The following is a 22,675-nucleotide window of genomic DNA, read 5'->3' on the forward strand; positions in this document are numbered from 1 at the left end:
CAGTCCCTGTCAGCAAAACTTCTGTTGAATTACTGCTGCTAGGGAGCTGCGGCAGCACACTGTTTTGGAAAACAATGAGGAAGAGAGACTTCTCCACTAGAATAGCATGAGACCCCAAATCTCTATCCAAGAAGTAACATCATTGGCTATAAGGAGAGTTTAAATTTGTTATTTTTCTGCAGGAAAGAACATATATTCCATCTCTGGTAATGTTAGTAAGCCTTTTTGTCTTCTGATGATTATTCCCATATAAGGACTTCTAGATATGTATCAGGTAGCTGCGATATATTCCAGAAGATTTTCAGGGTCAGATGAAACAACTGTAATTATCTAGGATGACTACTATAATAAATAAAATACAGCACCTAGGATTTTACTGAACAATCAGCCAGAAAATAACTACTATATAGATACTGGGGGCTGAAAAAAGGGCGTATCTGCAAATTAGCTTCATGATGAAAACATGAAAATTAAAAAACAATACCTTTCTGTCTTTCAGGTGTATTTCTGTTTTCCCATCAGTAAAACAGATTGGAAGCATTACCATGAAAGATTTTGCAACTTTGCATCAAACAAAAAAGGACATTCCTCGCTCATGGCAAACAAACAAACAAACAAAAAACAACAACAACAAAAACAGTTACGTATCTGACAAGTCAACAGTATTTCACAGGTCTATAAAGTGTGTGAGTCAAATAGCAGTGCACTGTCCATCCTCTGTCCCTTATGGTCTATTTTGCATAGGATTTGGATAGCATACTGTTTTTGTGGGTTTTGTATGGTATTTAAAGAAGACAGAATAAGAGAAGGTAATAATTTTCCATCTAGGATAGAGGAAAAAGATACAGAATCATTAAGGTTGGAAAAGGGCTCTGTGATCATCTAGTCCAGCCATCAACTCATCCCCAGTATGCCCACTAAATCATGTCCCTATGGGCTACATTTACCCTTTTCTTGAAAACCTGCAGGGACAGAAATTTCACCATCTCTCTGGGCAGCCCATTACAAAATCTCAACCACTCTTTCTGAGAAGAAATTTTTCCTCATATCCAACCTGAACATCCCCTGGAGCAGCTTGAGACCATTACCTTTCATTGTACAACTAGTTACCTGGGAGAAGAGGCCACCTTATTGCAACCTCCTTTCAGGGGACTGCAGAGAGTGATAAGGTCTCCCCCAAGCCTTCTTTTCTCCAGACTGTAACAATTCCAGTTCCCTCAGCCACTCCTCATAAGACTTGTGCTCCAGACCCCTCATCAGCTTTGCTGTCCTTCTTTGGACATGCTCCAGGGCCTTGATGTTTTTCTTGTTATGAGGGGCCCAAAGTTTAACCCAGTATTCAAGGTGTGGCCTTACCAAGCAGTAGTGCCTTGCACAAGTAGACAAAACCTTCCTGCCCCTGCTGACTTCACTATTTGTGATACAAGCAAGTGTGCCATCGGTCTTCTTGGCTGCCATGGGGAGCCCCATGGGAGCAGGGTGTTCCTGAACGGCTGCAGTGCAAGGCAGGGCCGTGTGTGAGGAGCAAGGAATGTGATTAGGTTATGGCTTCTCTTGATTATATGAAATGCACTATTATTATTAAAAAAAAAAAAAAAAAAAAAAAAAAAAGGAAAATCATTCCCATTCTGTTGCATTTTGAAGCGATTAAAAAAAAAGTGTAAAACACAGCTTATTTCAAAACATCTCGTTTGTTGGATTTTTCTTTAGAATCTATACAATCTACAAACATCAATCACAATACTTTTTTCAATGGAATGATATTTAAAAGAAATCTTTGTGATCAGCTCTACTTCAGGATCCCAGTAGGGTATTAAAGAAACCCAGAAAACAGGAAAGAGAACATGTCGCACGGGAACTACCTGTAAGCTATAGGTGCTTCTTCCCAACCTTCATCACCATTCCCACTAGCAGTGTTTCCTTCCCACTCTTTTGGCAGCAGAAGGAACAACTTGGGCAGCTCACAAGTGGAGGTGGCAAGACAAAGGCTTTCCTCAGCCCTCAGTGCTTTGTCTTACACAAACACTGAGTGAGCTGACAGGTCTAGTGGGGAGCCACTGCCATGATGTCCGCAGCTGTTGTGCCAGGGCAAGACAGCAGTTTAGTCAGACACAACTATCACACTTTTATCCAGACTTCCTTTATCACATTAAGTTTCCACAATTCTCAGCACAGAATTTTCCTCAGGCTCTTTAACTTTTGATGAAGGTAGATCTAAAATTAATAGAAAATGAGAAGAGCAATCCGTATCCTCCTTGCAGTATAATAATGTAGCCCTCATCTCTAGCTTGAGGGCATAGTTGATATACTGCGAGCTGCCCATCTACAGTGAGGCTGTAGAGACAAGTAGGCAAATGAAAAAGGAAATTTTCCAGTTATAAATGTTTGGTAATTCCCTTTTCTTTTCTTTCTTTTCTTTTTTCTTTTCTTTTCCCAGAAAATCCTGTTATAACAATAAATTGTGTTAAGCTTTATAAACCTACAGAGTATTTGTGCGATTCATTATCATCCAAGAAAACAATATGCAAAGGATCTCAGGATCTTGCTGAAGATGCTTAGCATGTCCCAAGATCAAACACAAATAGACATGCTGAGCCCAAATAGAAATCTTGAGCCCAAGATGTAGGGCTGGAAACTCTCAAACTAATGGATCTGAATAAAATGTGAAAAAGATATAATACCTTTTGGCATTCAAGCACTAAGTTTAAGAGAAGAGCTTGCATACTTCAGCGTGTTACTGAATCAAAGCATATACTTGGCACTTGATACCTTTGATGCAAGTCTTTCATTTGGACCCAGGTAAGCCACAACCTTGATCATTTTAATACTTCCAGCTTCTTGTACCTTTTCATCAGATCATCTTTTCTCTGCAGAACCTTGCAGCTCTATAGGCCATAAAAGCTCCAGGCCCTGCATCCCTGCAGGTCTCTGACAATTACATGAACTAGTACTCTTTACATCTCCTTTTACACTCACCTCAGGGGTTCTTGCCCTTTCACGCTCACCAAGGTAGCAGTGCTGTCTTTAATTTGGTCCCATATCCATACTCTTAAAGCAATCAGCCATTTTCTTCCATTTCAGACAAATTAGAGGTGAAGAAGAGCAGGTAGTGGAATGATGAACAGCAGAGTAAAATGAAAGTAGACATGCTGTATTGTTGTCAAAGAGAGGTTGGCAAAGGAAAGGGCAGAAAAATTAGGACCCTAATAAGGATATGAGCACTTATATTCTTTTCTCAAAGGCAATGAGAAACCTTGGAAACATAGTTTAATTTAGTCTCAGAGTCAAGTAGTAACATTTCTCAATCTGTTTTTAAATTATATGAGCAGCTAGAGATGGAAAGATTTTCAGCTCTTCTAGCAGAAGCATCTGAAATATCTGACACTGAAATAATCTCAGAGAGATAGGTAACCCTCAGCTGTTCTGGGTGTCAAGAAGAGGCACTCTATGGAAATTATTTAATAGATATAAAAGGAGATGAATGTTTCTGAAGGTCATTCTTTTCATTCTTAGTTCAAATGGTTACGTTACAGCTTTTTTTTCACAAGCATAAGATGCACAGCCAGACAAACATGGTGACTCTCATGACTTCTGAAGTTTTTCTGTAACATTTGTAAACTGAGATGTATATGCAGGTGTTCAGATTTGGAAGAGATAACAGAAAACGATAACCAGAAAAGGTTCTCAGAGAAGGCTGAGAAAGGCTGTGCCTTTAAAAAGCATACAAACCTTTTCATGGTATGATTCTCACATCTTCCCAGAAAACTGAAAGTCAAAGCAATCTTGCAAACTCACTGGAGACATAATGGATATATCTAACCTAGCAGACCAGGAAGATATTTTTCAGTTCATGCACAACCTGGCAATTTTCCAATCCCAAATGAATACAAAACCTGGGTATCTTCCAGCTATTGTCCCTGAGTTTGTTTCCAAAAGAAGGAAGCCTAGGAACATGACCAAGATGGAGATACAGAGTGATCTGACACACAGTGACTCATGATCTGACACAGTGACTACATCAGTGGGCAAGGGTGGGCAACTGATGTCCTCTATCTGGACTTCTGCAAGGCCATTGACACGCTCTCACAAAACATCCTTGTCACTAAATTGGGAAGATATGTATTTGAAGGTTGGACTAGTCAGCAGATTGGCCAAATGGCCACACTCTAGAGGTGTAGTCAATGGCTCGATACCCATGTGGAGGTCAGTGGTGTTTTTGAGGCAAAAGGTTTTCCTCAAAAAGCAAACCAAACAACACAAACGAAACACAAACTTTTGAAGAGGCAACATCTTCCTTTACATAACTATCTAAGATGTTTGAGGTGATCCGAGAGAGAAATTTCCTCCTGTTCTCTTTCGAGGTTTAGTTCCCATAATTCACTACAACTTGAATGTCCTGTTGAAGAGAATGGAACTGCAGTGGTTCAGCTCTTGCAAAGCTCTTGCAAATGTGGTTCTGCACTCACAATGACAGTCTTATTGAGAAGGGTAACACCTATGACACGTAAACACAGACTGGGACATGTCTACATCTTACATGGTACAACTAAAATAAAGGACAAAAAAGAGCATTTCCTATTATAAAAGATTAAAGACATCAGTACAGGATCAAAAATGAACACTCACGCAACTATGAAATACAGAGACTTCATGGGATTTCATGAGTGAAAAAAAACCAACAGGTTTTGTACCACAGGTTTTTCCCACATCAAGATTGAAGATTACCAAATCATTGTCCTCTAAAAAAATTTTCCTCCTCCTCCTCCTTCTTTCTCTTTATTCCCTTCTCCTTATTTTTCTCATTTTTACTTCTTTCGTCCTAGATTTTCTTTTCTATTGTTTCTGAAAATGGGCCATCTATATTTCCTCCCACTCACTCCATACAAATAAAACTAATAAATGTGGGAACTTGCCCAAATTTACCTATTTTTCTCACCGAACTTCACATTGGCAGTACTGAAGGAACTATTACCCCTCTTCCAAGAAAGTTGAATACTTTCTTCTAAAAGTACACTCAGTGCTGGAACAAACCTCACAGCTCTGGAGATCAAATTATTGTTTTCTGTGGAATGGATGCATCATTAACAACTGCATCAAAACCTTTCTTTGGAATGTTTTTGCTGATACAAGTCCTCTCTCCTTTACAGAAAGTCTGTACAGAATAGTGAATAGAGTCTTGATTCCCAACTGCTTCATGAATCTGCCGCCTCTGCTAAAGCTCTGACCTTATTTTTGAGGTAATCCTCAAAATGTTAATCATGTAAAAACTCAGAAAGAGTTGTTCCAGAAATTTTTTCACAGTATTAGGGTGTTTTTTGTTTTTTTTTTTTTTAAGAAGACAAAATAGAAGCAGAGCAGAAACAAATTATACAACAGCAGCTGAGATACTACCAAATTGTGGAGGTGTCTGGAGTTCATAGCTCCTAAAGATTACATGAGTAATATCTCCAAAATGGTTGCAAATATGCTCTTTGTGTGAGCAGAACATGGTACCTCACCATATCCTTCTCTCTACATTGGAGAGGTATAGATTTGAAAGATGGACAGCTCAGTGCATTAAGATGTGGTTGGCTGGATGCAGCCAATGGGTTGTGAACACCAGTTCCATGGGTGGATGAAAAACTTAACATGAGCCAGCAGTGTGATCTTACAGCTTGGAAAGCAAATGGCATCCTAGACTCCATCAGAAGAGGGGTGGCCAGCAGGGTGCTCTTATGCAAGAGCTACTCTGCTCTTGTGAGGCCCCATCTGGAGTACTGTGTCCAGGTCTGGAGCCCCCAGTACAAGAAAGACGAGATCTGTTGGAGAGGGTCCAGAGGAGGGCCACAAAGATGACCAGACGGCTGGAGCACCTCCGCTAGGAAGACAGGTTGAGGGAGTTGGGCTTGTTCAGCCTGAGGAAGAGAAGACTGCAGGGTGACATCATTGCAGCTTTCCAGCTAAAGGGAGCCAATAAACAGGAGGGCAGTCAACTCTTTGAAAGGATAGATAACAGCAGGACAAGGGGAAATGGTTTGAAGTTGAGGGAGGGAAGATTTAGGTTGTCAGGGAAGTTCTTTACTATGAGAGTGGTGAGGTGCTGGAACAGGTTGCCCACGGAGGTTGTTGATGCTCTGTCCCTGGAGATGTGCAAGGCCAGGTTGGATGGGGCCCTGAGCAGCCTGGTTTGGTATTAAAAGGGGAGGTTTGTGGCCCTGCATGTGGCAGGGAGGTTGGAGATTCGTGATCCTTGAGGTCCCTTCCAACCCGGGACATTCTGTAATTCTGTGGGTGGAGGCTGGTCACAAGCGGTGTCTCTCAAGAGTCAGTCTTTGGACTGGTGCTCTTCAACATCTTTATCAATGACATAGATGATGGAATTGAGTGCACCCTGAGAAAGTTTGCAGATGATACCAGGCTGAGCAGCACGGTCAATACACTGGAGGGAAGGGAAGCCATCCAGAGGATCTGGACAGGCTGGAGAAGTGGGCCATGTAAACCTAAGGAGGATCAACAAGGCCAAGTGCAAAGTATTGCACTTGGGTCAGGGCAATCCCAGGTATTTAGACAAACTGGGGAAAGATCTCCTGTGGGGGAAGATTTAATTCTGAGCGAGTCACTAAAGAGCTTATCAGACTATTAGAAAGACTGTATCACTGTGAAACCTTGGGAGGTTGAATCATAACACAGAGAGAAAACGGCATCTGTTTGCATCTAAGGGTAAACAGTAGGTTCTTCTGTATGCATTGTTAATCTTGTCACACTTGAAAAACCTTTCATCCTTCAGCACTGTTCTCCGGGAGAAGCTGGGACCAATTAACTGATTAGAGGAATTGTTAGAGAAACAAGTAATTCTTATTTGTAAGTGAATGGTATATAAGATGTATGATGAACACAAGTAGAACTATTCTGATGCTACAAGAAACTGAGAGAGCTCTCTAACTGGACTGAGCACTGACAATCTCCTTGAGAGCAACCCTGTGGAGAAGGATTCCAGGGTCCTGGTGGATGAGAAACTGGACATGAGCCAGCACTGCTGTGTTCTGGGCTGCATTAAAAAAGGAGTGGCCAGCAGGAAGAGGCAGGTGATTGTCTCTCTCTACTTGGCTCTTGTGAGGCCCCATCTGCAGTACTGCGTCCAGGCCTGGGGCCCCCAGTACAGGAAGGATGTGGAGCTCTTGGAGCGGGTCCAGAGGAGGGCACTAAGATGATCAGAGGGCTGGAGCACCTCTCCTATGAAGAAAGGTTGAAGGAACTGAACTTGTTTAGCTTGGAGAAGAGAAGGCTCCAGGGAGACCTCATTGTGGCCTTCCAGTACTTGAAGGGAGGGGGAACAGCTGTTTACATGAGCTGATAGTGATAGGACAAGGGGGAATGGTTTTAAAATAAGATGGGAGATTTAGATTAGATATTAGGAAGAAGTTGTTCACACAGAGGGTGGTGATGCACTGGAACAGGTTGCCCAGAGAGACTGTGGATGCCCCATCCCTGGAGGCATTCAAGTTCAGGCTGGATGTGGCTCTGGGCAGCCTGGTCTGGTGGTTGGCGACCCTGCACATAGCAGGGGGTTGAAACTAGATGATCATTGTGGTCCTTTTCAACCCAGGCCATTCTATGATTCTGTGATTTTCTAAATAACTAAGAATAAATGCTACATTTTCTTCAATCAAAATGCACAAATCAAATACTCCTCAATAATCATACCTCTTCAGACCAAGTCTGTAAAGAGTCCTTTAAGAGAAGAGAGGGCTGACACACTTTTCTGCAGTTATTTTGTAACCTAAGTCTCAACACAGCTGGGTCCAGTTCCCTCCTATGTCTGAGATCATCTGTGTCTTTTCTGTGCTTTTCCATATGGTATTGTTTTCATTCCTGCTGAGGCTCTTCCTGTTTTCATTGAATGAATATATTAATTGGATCTCAGATCAGCATTGTAAAATAGACACATCCTTATACCTCCAAATCTTCATCCTGCTTGAGAATATAATTATTCACCTAACCAGTTTCCTCCATTCACTACGTATCAGAAAAATGAACCTAAATTGAACTTGTAGATTCTATCCTGGAAAGCAAAGTACCTAAGTATCTGATAACAATAAAAACACCATCAGACATAAGACCCATCATAGGTCTAAATTTTCCACAGCTTAAATGAAATGATCTGTACTAAATCTGAATGCATAACTATTATTCCTGCTGGCACAAGTAAGCCTTCTTTCCACATCCAGTGGTTGAGCAAGACAGTTGCTCTTACCTGAGAATCATAAAGTCATTTGAGTTGGAAGGGACACTTAAAGGCCACGTAGTCCAACTCCTCTGCAATAGGTGAGGAACACCTACAACTAGACCAGACTGCTCAGAGCATGGTCCAGTCTGACCTTGAATGTCTCCAAGAACAGGACAACCACTACATTTCTGGGCAACCTGTTCCAGTGCCTCATCACCTTTATGATAAAAAAAAATTCTTCCTATATCCAATCTACATCTCCCCTTCCTTAGTTTGAAACTCCCCTTGTACTATCACAATAGACCCTGCTAAAGAATCTGTCCCCTTCTTTCCTATAGCTCCCCTTTGGATATTGAAAGGTTGTTCTCAGACCTCTCCAGAGCCTCCTCTGCTCCAGACTGAACAGCCTCAGCTCTCTCAGCCTGTCCTCATAAGGGAGGTGTTCCATCCCTTGGACCATTTTTGTGGCCTTCCTTTGGACACACTTCAACAGGACCATGTTTCTCCTGTACTGAGCACTCTGCATCTGAATACAGTACTCCAGGTGAGGCCTCATCAGCACAGAGCAAAGGGGCAGGATCATCTCCCTCAACCTGTTGACCACTCTTCTTTAGAGACAGTCCAGGTTATGATTGGCTTTCTGGACTGCAAGGGCACAATGCTGGCTTATCCAGCTTGCCATTCACTGGTACCCTGATGTCCTTTTCTTTACATTCCCCAGCTTGTACTGATAGCAGCTGTAGCCATAATCCAGGTGCAAGCCATTGCATTTGGATTTTTTTGAACATTATGCGGTTCACCTGGGCCCTCTTCTCAAGCTTGTCTAGATCTCTCTGAATGGCATCCCATCTCTTAGGCGTGTTAACCACATGACACAGCTTGGTATTAAATTGGTCAGCAAAAATTTCATAAAATGAATTAAAAATCCACAGCATCCTCAGCAATTTTGCTGTTGACTGGCTGCCGACATCACACCAAACAGTCACATTATAAACTGACTTCTTATTTTTTACAGGATACCGTTTAAAGATTTATCATGCATAACCACATGAGAACAAGAGATTACTAAAGAACAGTTCATTTTTTCAAATGCATTTTATTTGTAATACCTTTCATTGGCAGATGTTATCCCACAAATGAATGACTGTTCTGAAGAAACAGAGTGGACATAGATTGATGGAAGAAATTGATCTGCATTTGTTAATGCACTTTTGCTGCAACAAGTACATTAAGTAATTAAAGTGCTAAAACAGATCTTCCCATCCAGACACTCTATATAGTCAACTCCATTAAAGCAAGGACAAAGGCCAATTGTTTTTTTCACTGCATCTCAAGCACACCTTGTCTGCAGTACAGACTCTATATAGTTTGATTTCATCCATAGAATTAAACTACCCAGTTACGCAAGCAGTTATTAACATAAGGCAACTCTAAAGGATGAAGCATCAAAAAGAGTAATGATTTTGGATTCCTCACCAAAGCCATCTTAAAGACATCTGATACAGAGATAGTGTACAAATTTCCTTTCTGAAAATTAGACTTTAGGATGATTTAAGCAGAATAAAAAAAAATCTGGAAAAACAGAAACCAGAGACAGTCTAGGACAAACGTCTCCCTTGGCCAATAATGTTTTCTATAACCTCATCATCTGAGCACTTGTGATTGTATTCTACTCTTGGGAACAATCTTCTGAAAAATTATTATTATTCCCATGCTTGCAGATAAAAGCTGAAGAACTGAAAGGCTGTTCAGATCCACCTCAAGAAATTTCCTAAACTCATCACTCACTCCAGCACATAATAAAAGTCATAGATCACTTGGGTTTGATACATGTGCAGTTGGAAGTTTACCATGGTAAGGATGGTACTTCACAAGTGTTACAGTAGGATAGATTATCATGATGAAAAAAAAACAATCAAGGAAGAAATGCTTACACATGTCCAAGGATTTAGGGTAGTGGTAGAAAGCTCCCAAAAAGAAGGGATCTCCAGAAAGAGATCCTTCCCCACTCCTAGTCAGCTCTTAAATGGGGTCTAGGAGGTCACACAGGTGAACTGCCTTCACCTGTGCTCCTGCAGCTGATCCAGTCCTTGCCTCAGGTGATGAATCAGTTGGGCCGTGACTTAATAGCTCCCATACAATATACTTGCATTAAAATTACAAGACTGTGGAAAAGCGTGTAGACAGTACTGCCAAGAAAATGGAGTAGTTCAAATGTAGGGCAAAGAAATAGACCTGAACTCTCATCTCCTAGCCACTAGTTAGTGCTTTCCCTCTTAAAAAGATGGGTCTGGGGCACTAAATCAGTGACATGATAATGAGAGAAATTACCATTTTTTGCTCAACCCTAGTTTGCATGGTGATGAGAAATTTTACATATTCAGTTTCCAGCAGTCATAAAGAAAGTACTGAAGCCAGGAATATGCAATATGAGGGAAAATTCTGGACAGCATATTTACTTAAAACAAATACATGCTGGAGAAGCCATAAATGTTATAATGATTTGAGAGCTTACGATAATTCCAAATTTCATCTTATCACTCATAGAATCATAGAATGGCTTGGATTGGAAGGGACCTCAAGGATCATTAGGTTCCATAGGCAGGGCTGCCAATCACTAGACCAAGTACTAAATCAGGCTGCCTGGGGCCCCAAAGGTGACTTTGAACACCTCCAGGGATGGGGTCTCCACAACCTCTCTGAGCAGCCTGTTCCAACACCTCACCACTCTCTCAGTGAAAAATTTCCCTGACATCAAATTTAAATCTTCCCTTCTTCCATTTAATACCATTCCCCCTTTTCTTATCACTATGTGTAAAAAGATGATTTTCCTCATGTTTATAACCTCTGTTTGAATACTGGAAAGCCAAAATGAGGTCTCCCTGTAGCCTTCCCTTCTCCAGAGCCCAGCTCCTTCAGCCTGTCTTTGTAGGAAAGGTGCCCTGTGATCATGTTTGTGGCCCTCCTCTGGACCCTTTCCAGAAGCTCAACATCTTTCCTCTGCTGGGGGTGTGACCTGCACACACTACTCCAGATGAGGCTTCACAAGGGCAGAGTAGAGAGGGACAATCACCTCCCTTGTCCTGCTGGCCACCCCTCTTCTGATGCAGCCCAGGATACCATTGGCCTTCTGGACTGAATGCACACACTTCTGGCTTATGTTAAGTTTTTCATCTATCAGGACTCCTAGTCCTTCTCAGCAGGGCTACTCTCAAGGAGTTCTCCTAGTTTGTATATATATCTGAGATTAACCTAACTTAAATGCAAAACCTCACACTTTTCTTTGTTGAACCTCGTTAAGTTCACATGGGCCCACCTTTTGAGTTTATCCTTTGGATGGCATCGCTTCCTTCTGCAAACCCAACTTCAATTCAACCCATATGAGCCACATTCAACACTTATCCTTCTCCGATAGTCAGAACTAGCTGAGTCATTTGGTGAGGAAGAGTGTACTCACTTTACTTCAGTCACCTGTCCCACGTGGGAGTGCACTTGATTTTTCTTGGTCATGAATGCTAGAATCATGATTAGTCATTAAAACAAATGATTTATAAGTACACATCACACAACATTCAGCAAATTGGTCTCTGTGGAGTCACAGTTTTAGAAAGAAAAAAAGAAGTATGATTTAGTGAATCAAAATATTCACTTTCTAGCTTTCTTTCTGAATGTATTCTGTGTATCAGCTTTTTCTCATTTGTAAAATACAAACAGCTTGAACTAAAGAAAGACATTTTGAAGGATAATTGAAGGTTGTAAAGTGATTTGTGATACAAGGAGAAAAGGTGATGATACTTATGCAGAGCACAGTTTGGTATAAATATTCTGTCTACCTGGGTGGAAAGTTTCGCACACACCAGGAAAATTCAGGAGTCAAGAGGTAAGGATGCAGACAGAGAAGCTGTGGTGCTTTCTCTTGAAAGACAAACATTAAAATATATCATGCAGACAGTGATAGCCAAGAGGAATGTCATGCAAACAGATGGAATCCATTCTCTTAGGAAACGAAATGGAAGGTGTGATGTTAGATGAAAATCTTAGGGGATAATACAGTTAAGAAGATAAGAAGAAAATGAAGTGAAAATCTGGGAGTTTAGACACCATTTAGAGCTAATCAGTCATCAGCATGCAAGACAGCTCATTCCATTGCCTATAACTTTAACAACTGGCTACCATAAATTTTTCTTCAAAGCTTTTGGAGTTTAATTGGGCAGTGCTTTGCCACTTTTTAATAAATATACTTCATAGAATAAAAATATTTTGCAAGTAAAGATCTTGAATTAGAAGTATTCTGGATATTGTCTGGAGTATCACAAATTGGCTTTAATTACCCTTAAGAAAGTTGATGAAGTTCTTACTTCAACAAAGAAAAGGTTTTCATTTAATGGGCTGACGTTGTATCTTTGTGGTGAATTTCTATTGGAACAAACAGATGTTATACAATAAATAGTTTCTTTTCATTCTTGGCTTTTCTAGAGGGAGCTGTTCTCTTCATTCACACACTCAGGTCTAATTATTTTAATCAGTAAGTATTTGTGCTAAAAGATATGATGGAGAATTGATGACCAAAAAAAAAAAAAAAAAGAAAGAAAACATTCTTTGAATCAGAAGACATTAAGCACAGCATTGAAAATTGGTCTCCTCTGAGACACAGAAGGAACTAGACTTGCAAGATGGTGATGATCTGGACTCAGAAATATCAAGATTTAAAGGGTGGAGCATTGAATATCAATGGAAAGCACAATTTAATCTTATTTGTGAGATGCTTTTCTCAGCTAAAATAAAATGTTAATAAAATCAACCTGTTTTGAGCTACAATTTAGACAGCCAGAAGAACTACTGGGAACCATGGTTCTGACAGTAGTTCACTGTCTAAACTGTCTTCACGGTAAATCACTAGAAACTACTAACTACTACAAAGGCTGAAATTGAGTTATGCAGAGGGATGTTGCTCAAGGTTGATGTCTCTGTTTTTGGGGGAAAGTTAAGATCACAGACATCCTAGACTCAGGGAGTCATTTAATCTGGAGGGGACATGGAATACCATCAGCTCAGCATCTGTTCAAAGCAGGATCAACACTGAATTCAGACCAGATTGCCTCTGGCCGTGTCCAGTCAGGTCTTGAACATCTCAAAGGACAGAGATTCTAGTCTCTCTGGACAAGTAATTCCAGTGCTTGATACTCTCTTAGGATTTCATTTTCCCTTCTAACCAGTAACTGTAGGAAAGAACCAGGTTTAGCTATTCTCTGAACAGCTTGTCCTATATTTAAAGACTACATTTGCTACTGATGATTATGCCACACTTTCTCTAGGGATACGCACAGAGTGTAACAGTGTGATAACACATTCTGAACACAGACAACTTCATCTGCCTCAATTAGTTGCTGTTTGCAAAGTGCTTGAGTGAAGAAAAGTGCCAAAAGGGCGAAAATGCACTCTCACATGAAAACCTGGAGAATAACTTCCCATTCCTTAGAGTCTTACAGTTATCTTATTACTGGACGTGTCCATTCAGTAATTTATGGCACTCTTCCTCTTGTTTAGAATAGTTGTATTGACGCTGTCTGTGCTGCTGTAATGTTTCCATCATGTTCTTGTTCAGTTCAGTTCTTTCCTTTCCCTTATGCAAAAACGGAGGCACAGATGTGAGTGACTCCACTGGTAGACACTGGTCCGTCTTTAGCTTTATGAATTAGGAACCGAAACCAACATTTGAAGTGTATCTCTGTATAAATGTAAATTATGTTGGGTGAAGTTGAAGCTGCTTTCTGACATAATTCACTCAGAAAGTCATCAAAGGAGCAATGTAAACGTCGCTTGGTCTGGGGTGACATTTGCTTTCCTTAGAGAAGATAGTATCCAGTTGTTAAGGGAGCAAAGGTTTTTTCTTTGGTCAACGAATTACAACAGCTAGTCCACTCTTTCTTTCTTTCAGAATAAAAGGCATGCAAGGATTCCCCCTGCTTTCTAGTCTTCCAGAACTGATTACCAGCAAGGGTTGGTTAACACTTGAGATCCTAGACTTAGTTTTAAAAATATAGATTTTTACATATAAATGAATATGAAACTATTTGGGGAAGAAACTACCTTCTATGGTTTCCAGAGCATATATAAGCATTAACAGGTTAAAATTAAATAATACGTGTTTCTTCTCTAATTGCCTGACTCCAGGAAGCACATCTTTTAAAAAAGTGTAAGATCTGCATTGAAAGCACAGACATTGCCAAGGGCTCAGTTACAAATTGGCACAGAGTCCAATTTACTCAGTCCTTGCTTAATATTAGGTATCACAAAAAAGCTTCTTCAGAAGGAAGAGTTTCAGAGATACATTGCTTGCCAGCCTCTAAATCAGAGAAGACATACTGCAGCAAGCTGATGGAGACACCTATTAATGTCAATGGTTTCGAACAAGGCTATAGAAGCCTGAATAACTTAAAGTGCCACATAGTTTAAATTGATTTCCTGAGTGCTTATCAGTCTTGAAAACTGAATCTGGAAGCACAGTGAAAACCATGTATTTTCTAAGATGTAGATGCTTGTATTATTTTATTCATCTATTGTTCACAACCAATTGTTGACAAGATCATTACAAAAGACCCTTTCTGCTTTGTACTGGCTTTGTCTAAACATCCAAAATTTTAAATCCTTCTTTAGCTACTAACACAAACATAAACACACCAGCTGATGACTTTTTTTTTCTTTTTTTTTTAGCTCATTAATAATGAAATTTTTTATGTTATACATGATAATCATCACCAATATCTGAACCATCCTCAGCAGTGCTTCCAACAAGACTGAGGTCTGTCATGTATTTTTTTCTGTTATTCTCTCCTGTTGGGGAGAAATTTCAGCAGCAGAGGTTTTCCTGTTTTAACTATTTTAACTATACTCTGAGCACACACTCACTCTATGTATTGTGTACTCTTGTCAGAAATGGCAGATCAGCTGTAACACGCCTCACCCTTGGAGATAATCCCTTATCCTTTAAGGGTTCACTGCATCACTCCAGTCAGGCTCAGGGAAGAGGTCATCTTTCATGCAGAGACATTTTCATCATATTCGATCCTGAGGTAAAGAATCCACCTATAACTAGATTCTGGTCACTGACTGCAAAGCATTACGAAAACAGTAAGTTATTCTCTGGCTTCCTACGCTGGCTTGTGTGATGCAGCATCCAACCTGGTCACAATCACCTTTGTGGAGTGCTTTGTAGCAATGGTAATTCCCTAAAAAAGATGTTCTGCTGCTCTGAATAATTGACACTAGAATATTTGTGAGAGGCTATCTCCTAAACAGAGATAGCAATATCAGTAAGACGTGTTATTGACCAGGCTATTATCAGCAAGCTGCCTAGGAACAGTCCTAAACTGCTGGTCAGACAGCAGTTTCTCCTTTTTCAGCTACTCACTGAACCCCTGAAGGGTGACACAGATATACAACAGATGAATTTGCATTTCTCTGCAAAATGTTGTCACCTGATTATTGAGAAGATGTTCTGCACCTGCAGAACAGTCTTTTAAGTTACGTTTCATCCTGTTTGGGTTCAATCTCTTCCCCCTTCCATTGGCAGCGGAGAGTCCACCTATCATCAGTAATCAGTAAGAAATTGAAGGCTGCAGCACTGACAGACAGATAAGAGAACTGTCTTGACCAACAGTCATGAAAATAAATCACTGTATATTATTCTCCAAAAGCTGGGCATTTGCTATCCTTCGGGATGTTGATATTTAGCTGTTTGAGCACCTGCACCCCAGCTGCTTTCATGAATACATGTTGGTGATGCAGTTTTCAATCCTGTATGTTCAGTGCATAATGCTCAACAGCTATCACTACAACTATGTCATTGCATTCTTATTCTTGAGTCCTTTATTTCAGATTTTGCTGCCTTACAGTGAAGGTCTGACAAAGAGTCACAGAAATATGTCTTTCTGACAAGAAAAAAAGTCATTTCTGTCAATATATACGGTCCAAGGGACAGCAGTCATTACTCCAGAAAAACATCATTCTGGAATGCCTGTTAGCTCTCTTCATTTTCTTTTTATCTCATTTATATTAAAAAGAATCCATTCATCTTATATAAATTAGGTACATACATTCAAAATGAAATAGATTTACAGTCTAAAAGTGATTTATATTTCATTACAGGTTAGATGTTTTAAGAAAAGGGTATAGCTGGGAAAAAAAGTAACAAGATTTGCTTCTGTCCTGAACTTTTTATTTATTCACTTGTACATTCTGACACTGTACCTACAAGTCTTCAAGAAATAAGGTCTAAATCTCTGATCATAATTTGTATTTCCAAGGTATCCATTCTGGCAGAAAAGACCATAGTTAATTGCAGAACCCCTGCATGCTGAGGAAAGGAGATAGTGCACTGTGCCACTGAAGTAGAATATGTCATGACTGACTACATGAAACACTGCTGTCCATCCAATAGGCAAGAGGGATGTTTTACTATGTAAAGGCTTTGTCTGCTAAGATTTACCATCATCTTTTTGACAGGTCTGGATCATAAGAGTTCTTTGATTCTTGCAAGGTACAAGAAACACTGAGAGCACTTCTCTGGTCACTCGGGCAAATCTGCATGCTGTTTAGAAGCTGGAATATTTTTTTTTCCACTGATTTTTATCATCATCACTCTCTAAATACAAACACCAGTGTGTTAGACATTTACAAATTACAGCCTGACTTTGAAGAGTGAAAGGACTGATAAGCATTTGATTCTACCTTGTGAGTGGTAAGGACACACCTTGATCCTTGTTTCTTAACATAGAATTGCCAGAATCCCAAAGTTATTGAGACAGAGTATCACCTTCTTTGTGCTCTCTATTCCCTTCCAGACTCCAAAAGTTACTTATCTTGGGAACTTGCTAGCGTGTTTTCTGTTGCTTTTAGTTTGGTTTTGTTTTTAAGTTAGGAAATCCATCATACATATTTTGAAATGCTTTAAGAAAAAGAGGTGCAGAAGATTTACTTCTGACAGAACCAGACAAATCAATTAATTGATTTCTGGAAGCCATGGATAATTTTATTTCCTTCTCTATTAAGAAAAATCAGAATCAGTCAGCTAATTTCACTTGAGAAAATATCTGTCACCAGTTATTAAGTGGAACGTGATGGAAAGAATTGGGACAGAAAACTTAAAAATACTTTCTCTTCCAGAAGTTGCATTACTTATTACTCAATCTTTCAAACTGCACTGTAAATCCCTTGGCTTGGCCAAAGAAAAGGTTCTTATTTCCTGTATATCAGTACCTACAGCATTTAAATTCTTATATCGGCCAATTCTGACATTATTTTGTTTGTGCTTTAGAAAAAAGATACATATAACAGCAATAGTTGATCAAACTACCTGTAACATATATTTTACTGATGACTCTTTTTGTTACATACGCAAGAAACATAAAACCACAAGTATTTACAAAAGCCCCTGACTGCTTTCTGTATCAGTCTCTATTAACCATTTATACAGGCTAAGAAACATTAGTTTTAGATTGTAAGGCAATAATTAAAATATCACAATGTAGAATTCATGTAGATTAAGGAGTTTCCACATGTCATGGGAAAGGAGAGATGGCAACTGCCTCTGTGTACTTACACAGTTCAAAACAGCTTCCAGAGCAACCACAAATAGAACCAGAACCATTACTGAAAGACTAGCATTTTAAAGCACTTTGGCTTTGTGGCTTTAGGCCAGCAGACCATGTTCTTAATCAGTCTGATTACTAACCAACACCTAATGGCTCCAGAAGGGCTGATTCTTCCAGCGTTCTCTAGCTAAACCTTGATGATTTATTCATGCCATTATTTGCACTGAGGACTCTTCTCTCACAGCGTTACTGTTGGCTCAACCATGCTCTCCAGAGAGCAGAGCTCAGCGCTGCCCCTCCTCTCCCTATGGGGAGCTGCAGCCGCCACCAGGCCTCCCCTCAGCTCCTCTGCTCTGGGCTAAGCAAACCCAGGGACCTCAGCTGTTCATCACATGCCTTACCCTCTGGACCCTTCACCAACTTCATAGACCTCCTCTGGACACTCTTTAATAGTTGTATGTCCTTCTGTGGTACCCAGAACTGCCCCCAGCACTGGTGGTGAGCAGAGGGGACAAACCCTCCCCTTGCATGGTGGCAGTGCTGGGCTTGGTGCACCTCAATGCTTACTTGGTATTTGTGGCTGCCAGGGCACACTGCTGACTCACATTCAACTTGCCATCAGCCAGAACATCCAGATCCCTCTCTAAGGTCCAGAAATGTATTGTGAGAAATAGTATTGAAATCTTTGCTTAAATCCAAAAGATTACATCTTCTGGCTTCCCTTGGGCAACTAAATGGGTAAGCTCATCATAAAAGAAAATGTAGTTAATTCAACAGGAATGTCCTCTCATAAACTATGACTAATGTCTACATTGTCTTTCACATGATTTTCAGTAACTCCCAGAATAATCTCCATAATCTTACCAGGCACTGAAGTGAGACTGACAGACCTGTAGTTACTATGAAAATTTTCTTGCCCTACTTGAAATTTGGGACAACATTCAGTCATCCAATCCAGATTCCCAAGAAGAAAAGATAGCCAAGACTAAGAGCTTTGAAAATTTCATTCCTATTTCTTTGCAGCTATGTTGTACCAACTCAGGAATTTCAACCATATGGCCCAATGTCAATTTGGCACACAAATCTAGTGGTGTTCCACAGAATTTGGTGACTGAAGCTCCAGTCTACTTCTGTTGATGTCAGTAGTAAGGCTGTTATGTATTTCTAAGGATATGTAATCATGTCCTTGGTTTTGATTTTTCCTTTTTTACTTATTAGCTTAATAATTAATGCTCTTCATTGTTATTCTTGCTTTTGCTGTTAAAAAACCACAGCAGTGCGCCTCCAGATAAATTAAGATTAATTTCTGGTCCACTGCTATCCTGATGGACAACCTTTCACAAATCACCTTTCTGGCCTTCAGTGAGACAGAATGATGTTGACTCAATTTACAAGGTACTCAGAGAAGAAAAACACTAGTTAAATAGAAAATTCCTGTTATCATTACTTCTACCATCCTTTCATCCAGAGAGATTATATGTCAATCCAAGATATTCCAGATGTCCACTGTGAATATCAACAACAGTAGTAGGGGAAAAAAAACCTGTGCCCAAGTTAAAATGAAATTTGGCAAAATCATTTACCCATTTTCTTCACATTCTCATGCTACAGTGATAAGAGCTATTCAGTAGATGAAGCCAGAGGATGCTGATCAGCAAATGTGAGATGCAGTAAACGATATTATTGTAAACGTAATTGGTAAAATTATGAAAGAAAAGCAAATACATATAATACTGTGCAGGTTACAAAGAAATAAAAAATTCAATAAACAAATTATTGTAGGATAACCTATGGCTCTGCATGTTTGGAATATTAATCAGGGAAACAGGGTAAGCACCATGGGAGAAAAAAGGAAGTGTAATTAGGAACTCATTAGTGTGACAGCAGAATATATTATCTGTGTTAGTGCTAGGCCTACCCCCACACCAGAGATTTGATCTGACTGTCAAAGCCAAAGAAAGCATTTCACAGATGCAGGTCTATATGACAACAACAAAAAAAGGTAGCTCAGCAGTGTGAGATGTCTAAGCTTTGAGCATCCTACCACTGAAGTCCAAACAAATCACTGAAGCCACAGATGCGTGCACATTTTCAAATGTGAGGAGGATCAAGTACATTATTACACTGACCATCAAATTAAGAATCTACAGGAAAGGATTGTCTTCTAAGGTCATGAACACCAAGGCACACAGGAATCTTCACTTATAATGCAAATAAACAAAACACCTCAAACACAGAGCACTTTTGTCTGTTTAACATAAGCACTTGTTATAGTCAGAATGCTTTCTAATGGAACATTGACAGATATTCACTTGGAGGCATTAACAGAATGACAAATGCCAGCTGTTAAAACAAAATACAGCTGTGCTTCCTTCATCCAAGTTCATGGCATCTTTAACACATAATTCATCACAGTAAAAGCAAATAACAAGAAAAGCCTACAACTAGATGGAAATAGTTTTAACTAACTCATCCCAACACCTGAACCAATTCCATATTTTTGTCACTAGAAATGAAACTCAAGATGGACAAATCAGCTATTAAACATTCCTTTGCAAAACTAAGGCATCAAAGAGTGTATGTAATGTGCTGTATGCTTCAGCCATCTTAGATGAAAGAAAATAATATTCCACAAGACCCACAGTTGTCCATGAAGTACATTCTTTTGACCCATCTGGTATTCTAGTCTCTTAAAAAAGTATTTTAGTATAATATACTTTTTCTCACTGATAAAATGTGCGGTTCAATATGCAAGTAGAACAATTATTCACATTTGGTTAGGCTTCTCCATTCAACAGCCAGTGGGTTAGTATAAAGGCTATCAGGAAGAGTGGTGCAAAAGAATGGGGGCAAAATTTTGAGTAAAGCAGAAGTTGTACGTGTTCTAACTTAAAGGGACATGAAAATACAATATGGCTATCAGAACTAGAACTTTAGGCAAACAGGAATATTCACATTCCTCTGTGAAATGGTGGAGTTAAATTAACATCCATTAATATAATTAAAAGAATAGTCGTAGGATTTACAACTCTACAGTGAATGCATTTTCATTAAAGTTCAAAGCAGTTACCATTTAGCACAGAGGCTCAACACCAATCCAGAAGCATTTAAAATGGCTATTGTGCTTATGTCTGAACAGATGCTTAAAATAATTTGGAGCATTACAATACTTTATTACAAAAATAAGTCAGTCACTCTGACTTTATAGTGAAAGTAATGTACATTGATCTTTCCTGACAGCAGAGAAAGCCCAATGACATCCTTCCCTGCCCTGGAGATTGCATGAAATACAACTCTATTTGGCAGAAAATTATCTGTTTTGGTTTGTAACTGTTTTCTGAAAATAACTCTTCTGTAATCAGCTGCAAATTAACAGAGACATCAACTCACCCTCTCTGGAAGAGGTCCACATTATGGAATTTGTGTAGCTCCACAGAAAACTCGACTGTACCCTGGACCTCAGACATGATTTTTTCAGGTCATCACCTAAACAACACATATAAAGAGGGATAATAAACATTTGAAGTATTTTTCTTAAATTTTTTTCAGCTATGTAATCACATTTTGTTTGGCATCTTGGGGTTCATGCAAAGCTGATATCAACTGGAATCTTTCCAATTACTTCATTGAGCTCCATCTTCACGAAAACTTCTAAAAACAAGATCAAAGCAGTAATTAAGAGAGCTAAAATATCCAATTAGGCCTGAGGATGGAATGATAATATTATGGAAAGTACAAGAAGAAGAGGCAAAAAATTAAATAACATATTCTGCGCAAGAATTTCAAAACAAATTTTAATTAACTGTCTTGCTACTCTTATATGGGAAATTGATTTTTTTTTTCATCTATTTTATCAAATGGCAGACATGCAGGAACAGCACAGCCCATTTCCATAGAAGCAGAGGCCAAAAAGACATAACTTTAAGACAGATGAGAATAGAATTCAGTATTCTTGTGCTTTTGACCCCTTCTGTGGCTTAACTAAAGGCGTGGAAGAGAAGTTTCTAAGGGAATATGAATAATTTAAAGAATAATAAATGGAAGAGATTCTTCTAAGGAAAATGTTAACAATCAAGCCACAACAGACAGGTCAAGATTTTGAAGCATTACAACCATTTATAGATAATATTTCATATGTCCATTTAACCATAGAATTATTCAGGCTGGAAGAAACATCTGGTGGTCATACCTTACTCAAGTAAGATTTACCTACGTAAGTTACCAATCTATCACTACTTAACATACCACTGCAAATCCTTGACATTCCCCTTATTGCAGTAGAGACAAGCCAAGAGCTTTTAGAGCTTTTAGACAGATTTTGAAATTTCCATTTACTCTTTTCTCCTTCCCTGAAAGTCTTCTTTTGGCAAGCTGCAAGATGTTGCTGTCTGGAAATTGTCTATGACATCAGGGACAAGACAGCCATCAGATTTGTTTAATTAGCACAGTTCAGAAGCACCCATGGGTAGCTTTTTCACAGTAGCCATCTTTCAGGGTGTCCCATGTGAGGGCTATTAATAATGCTCGTCTGAGACACATGAGGCTCTAAGGAAACATCAAACTCAGATTTCAAAGGGAAAGAATATCCCCATACATGCTAACTTCTAATTTCCATGGCACTCAAAGATTTGACCATTGCCTCCAATGAAACAAAAAAGAAGAGTCTGATACATGAAGGTCTGAGATAAGACTGGCTTATTACACTATTTATTTTAAATTATGTTTTCTTTCTGGCTGCCCTCTCAAGCACTGGCATTTTTAAAACTAGATATTTCAGAGTTAAAATGTTGATTTTTATCTACATTCCTCAAACAAAGAAACAAGTTAGACATATTGACTCTAGAAGGACAAGAATGGGACATAGGATGCATGCAAT

General features: G+C 39.4%; 1 protein-coding gene across 2 annotated transcripts in view; it reads right to left on the reverse strand.

Moving 5' to 3' along the window:
• FAM135B (family with sequence similarity 135 member B) overlaps window positions 1-22,675 on the reverse strand; it is a 183,583-nt gene that overhangs the window by 100,002 nt on the left and 60,906 nt on the right. Inside the window, exon 2 of one of the 2 annotated variants that reach the window (XM_031591256.2) lies at window positions 21,190-21,285. The exons of the other annotated variant lie outside the window; for it this stretch is intronic. Within the exon in view, the coding sequence (XP_031447116.1) occupies window positions 21,190-21,266 (77 nt within the window). The 5' untranslated portion in view covers window positions 21,267-21,285. The remainder of the gene's footprint in view (window positions 1-21,189; window positions 21,286-22,675) is intronic. 2 annotated transcript variants of the gene reach the window in all.

The sequence above is a fragment of the Phasianus colchicus genome, chromosome 3 (assembly GCF_987193195.1).
Source record: "Phasianus colchicus chromosome 3, bPhaCol1.hap1.1, whole genome shotgun sequence".
NCBI lineage: Eukaryota > Metazoa > Chordata > Aves > Galliformes > Phasianidae > Phasianus > Phasianus colchicus.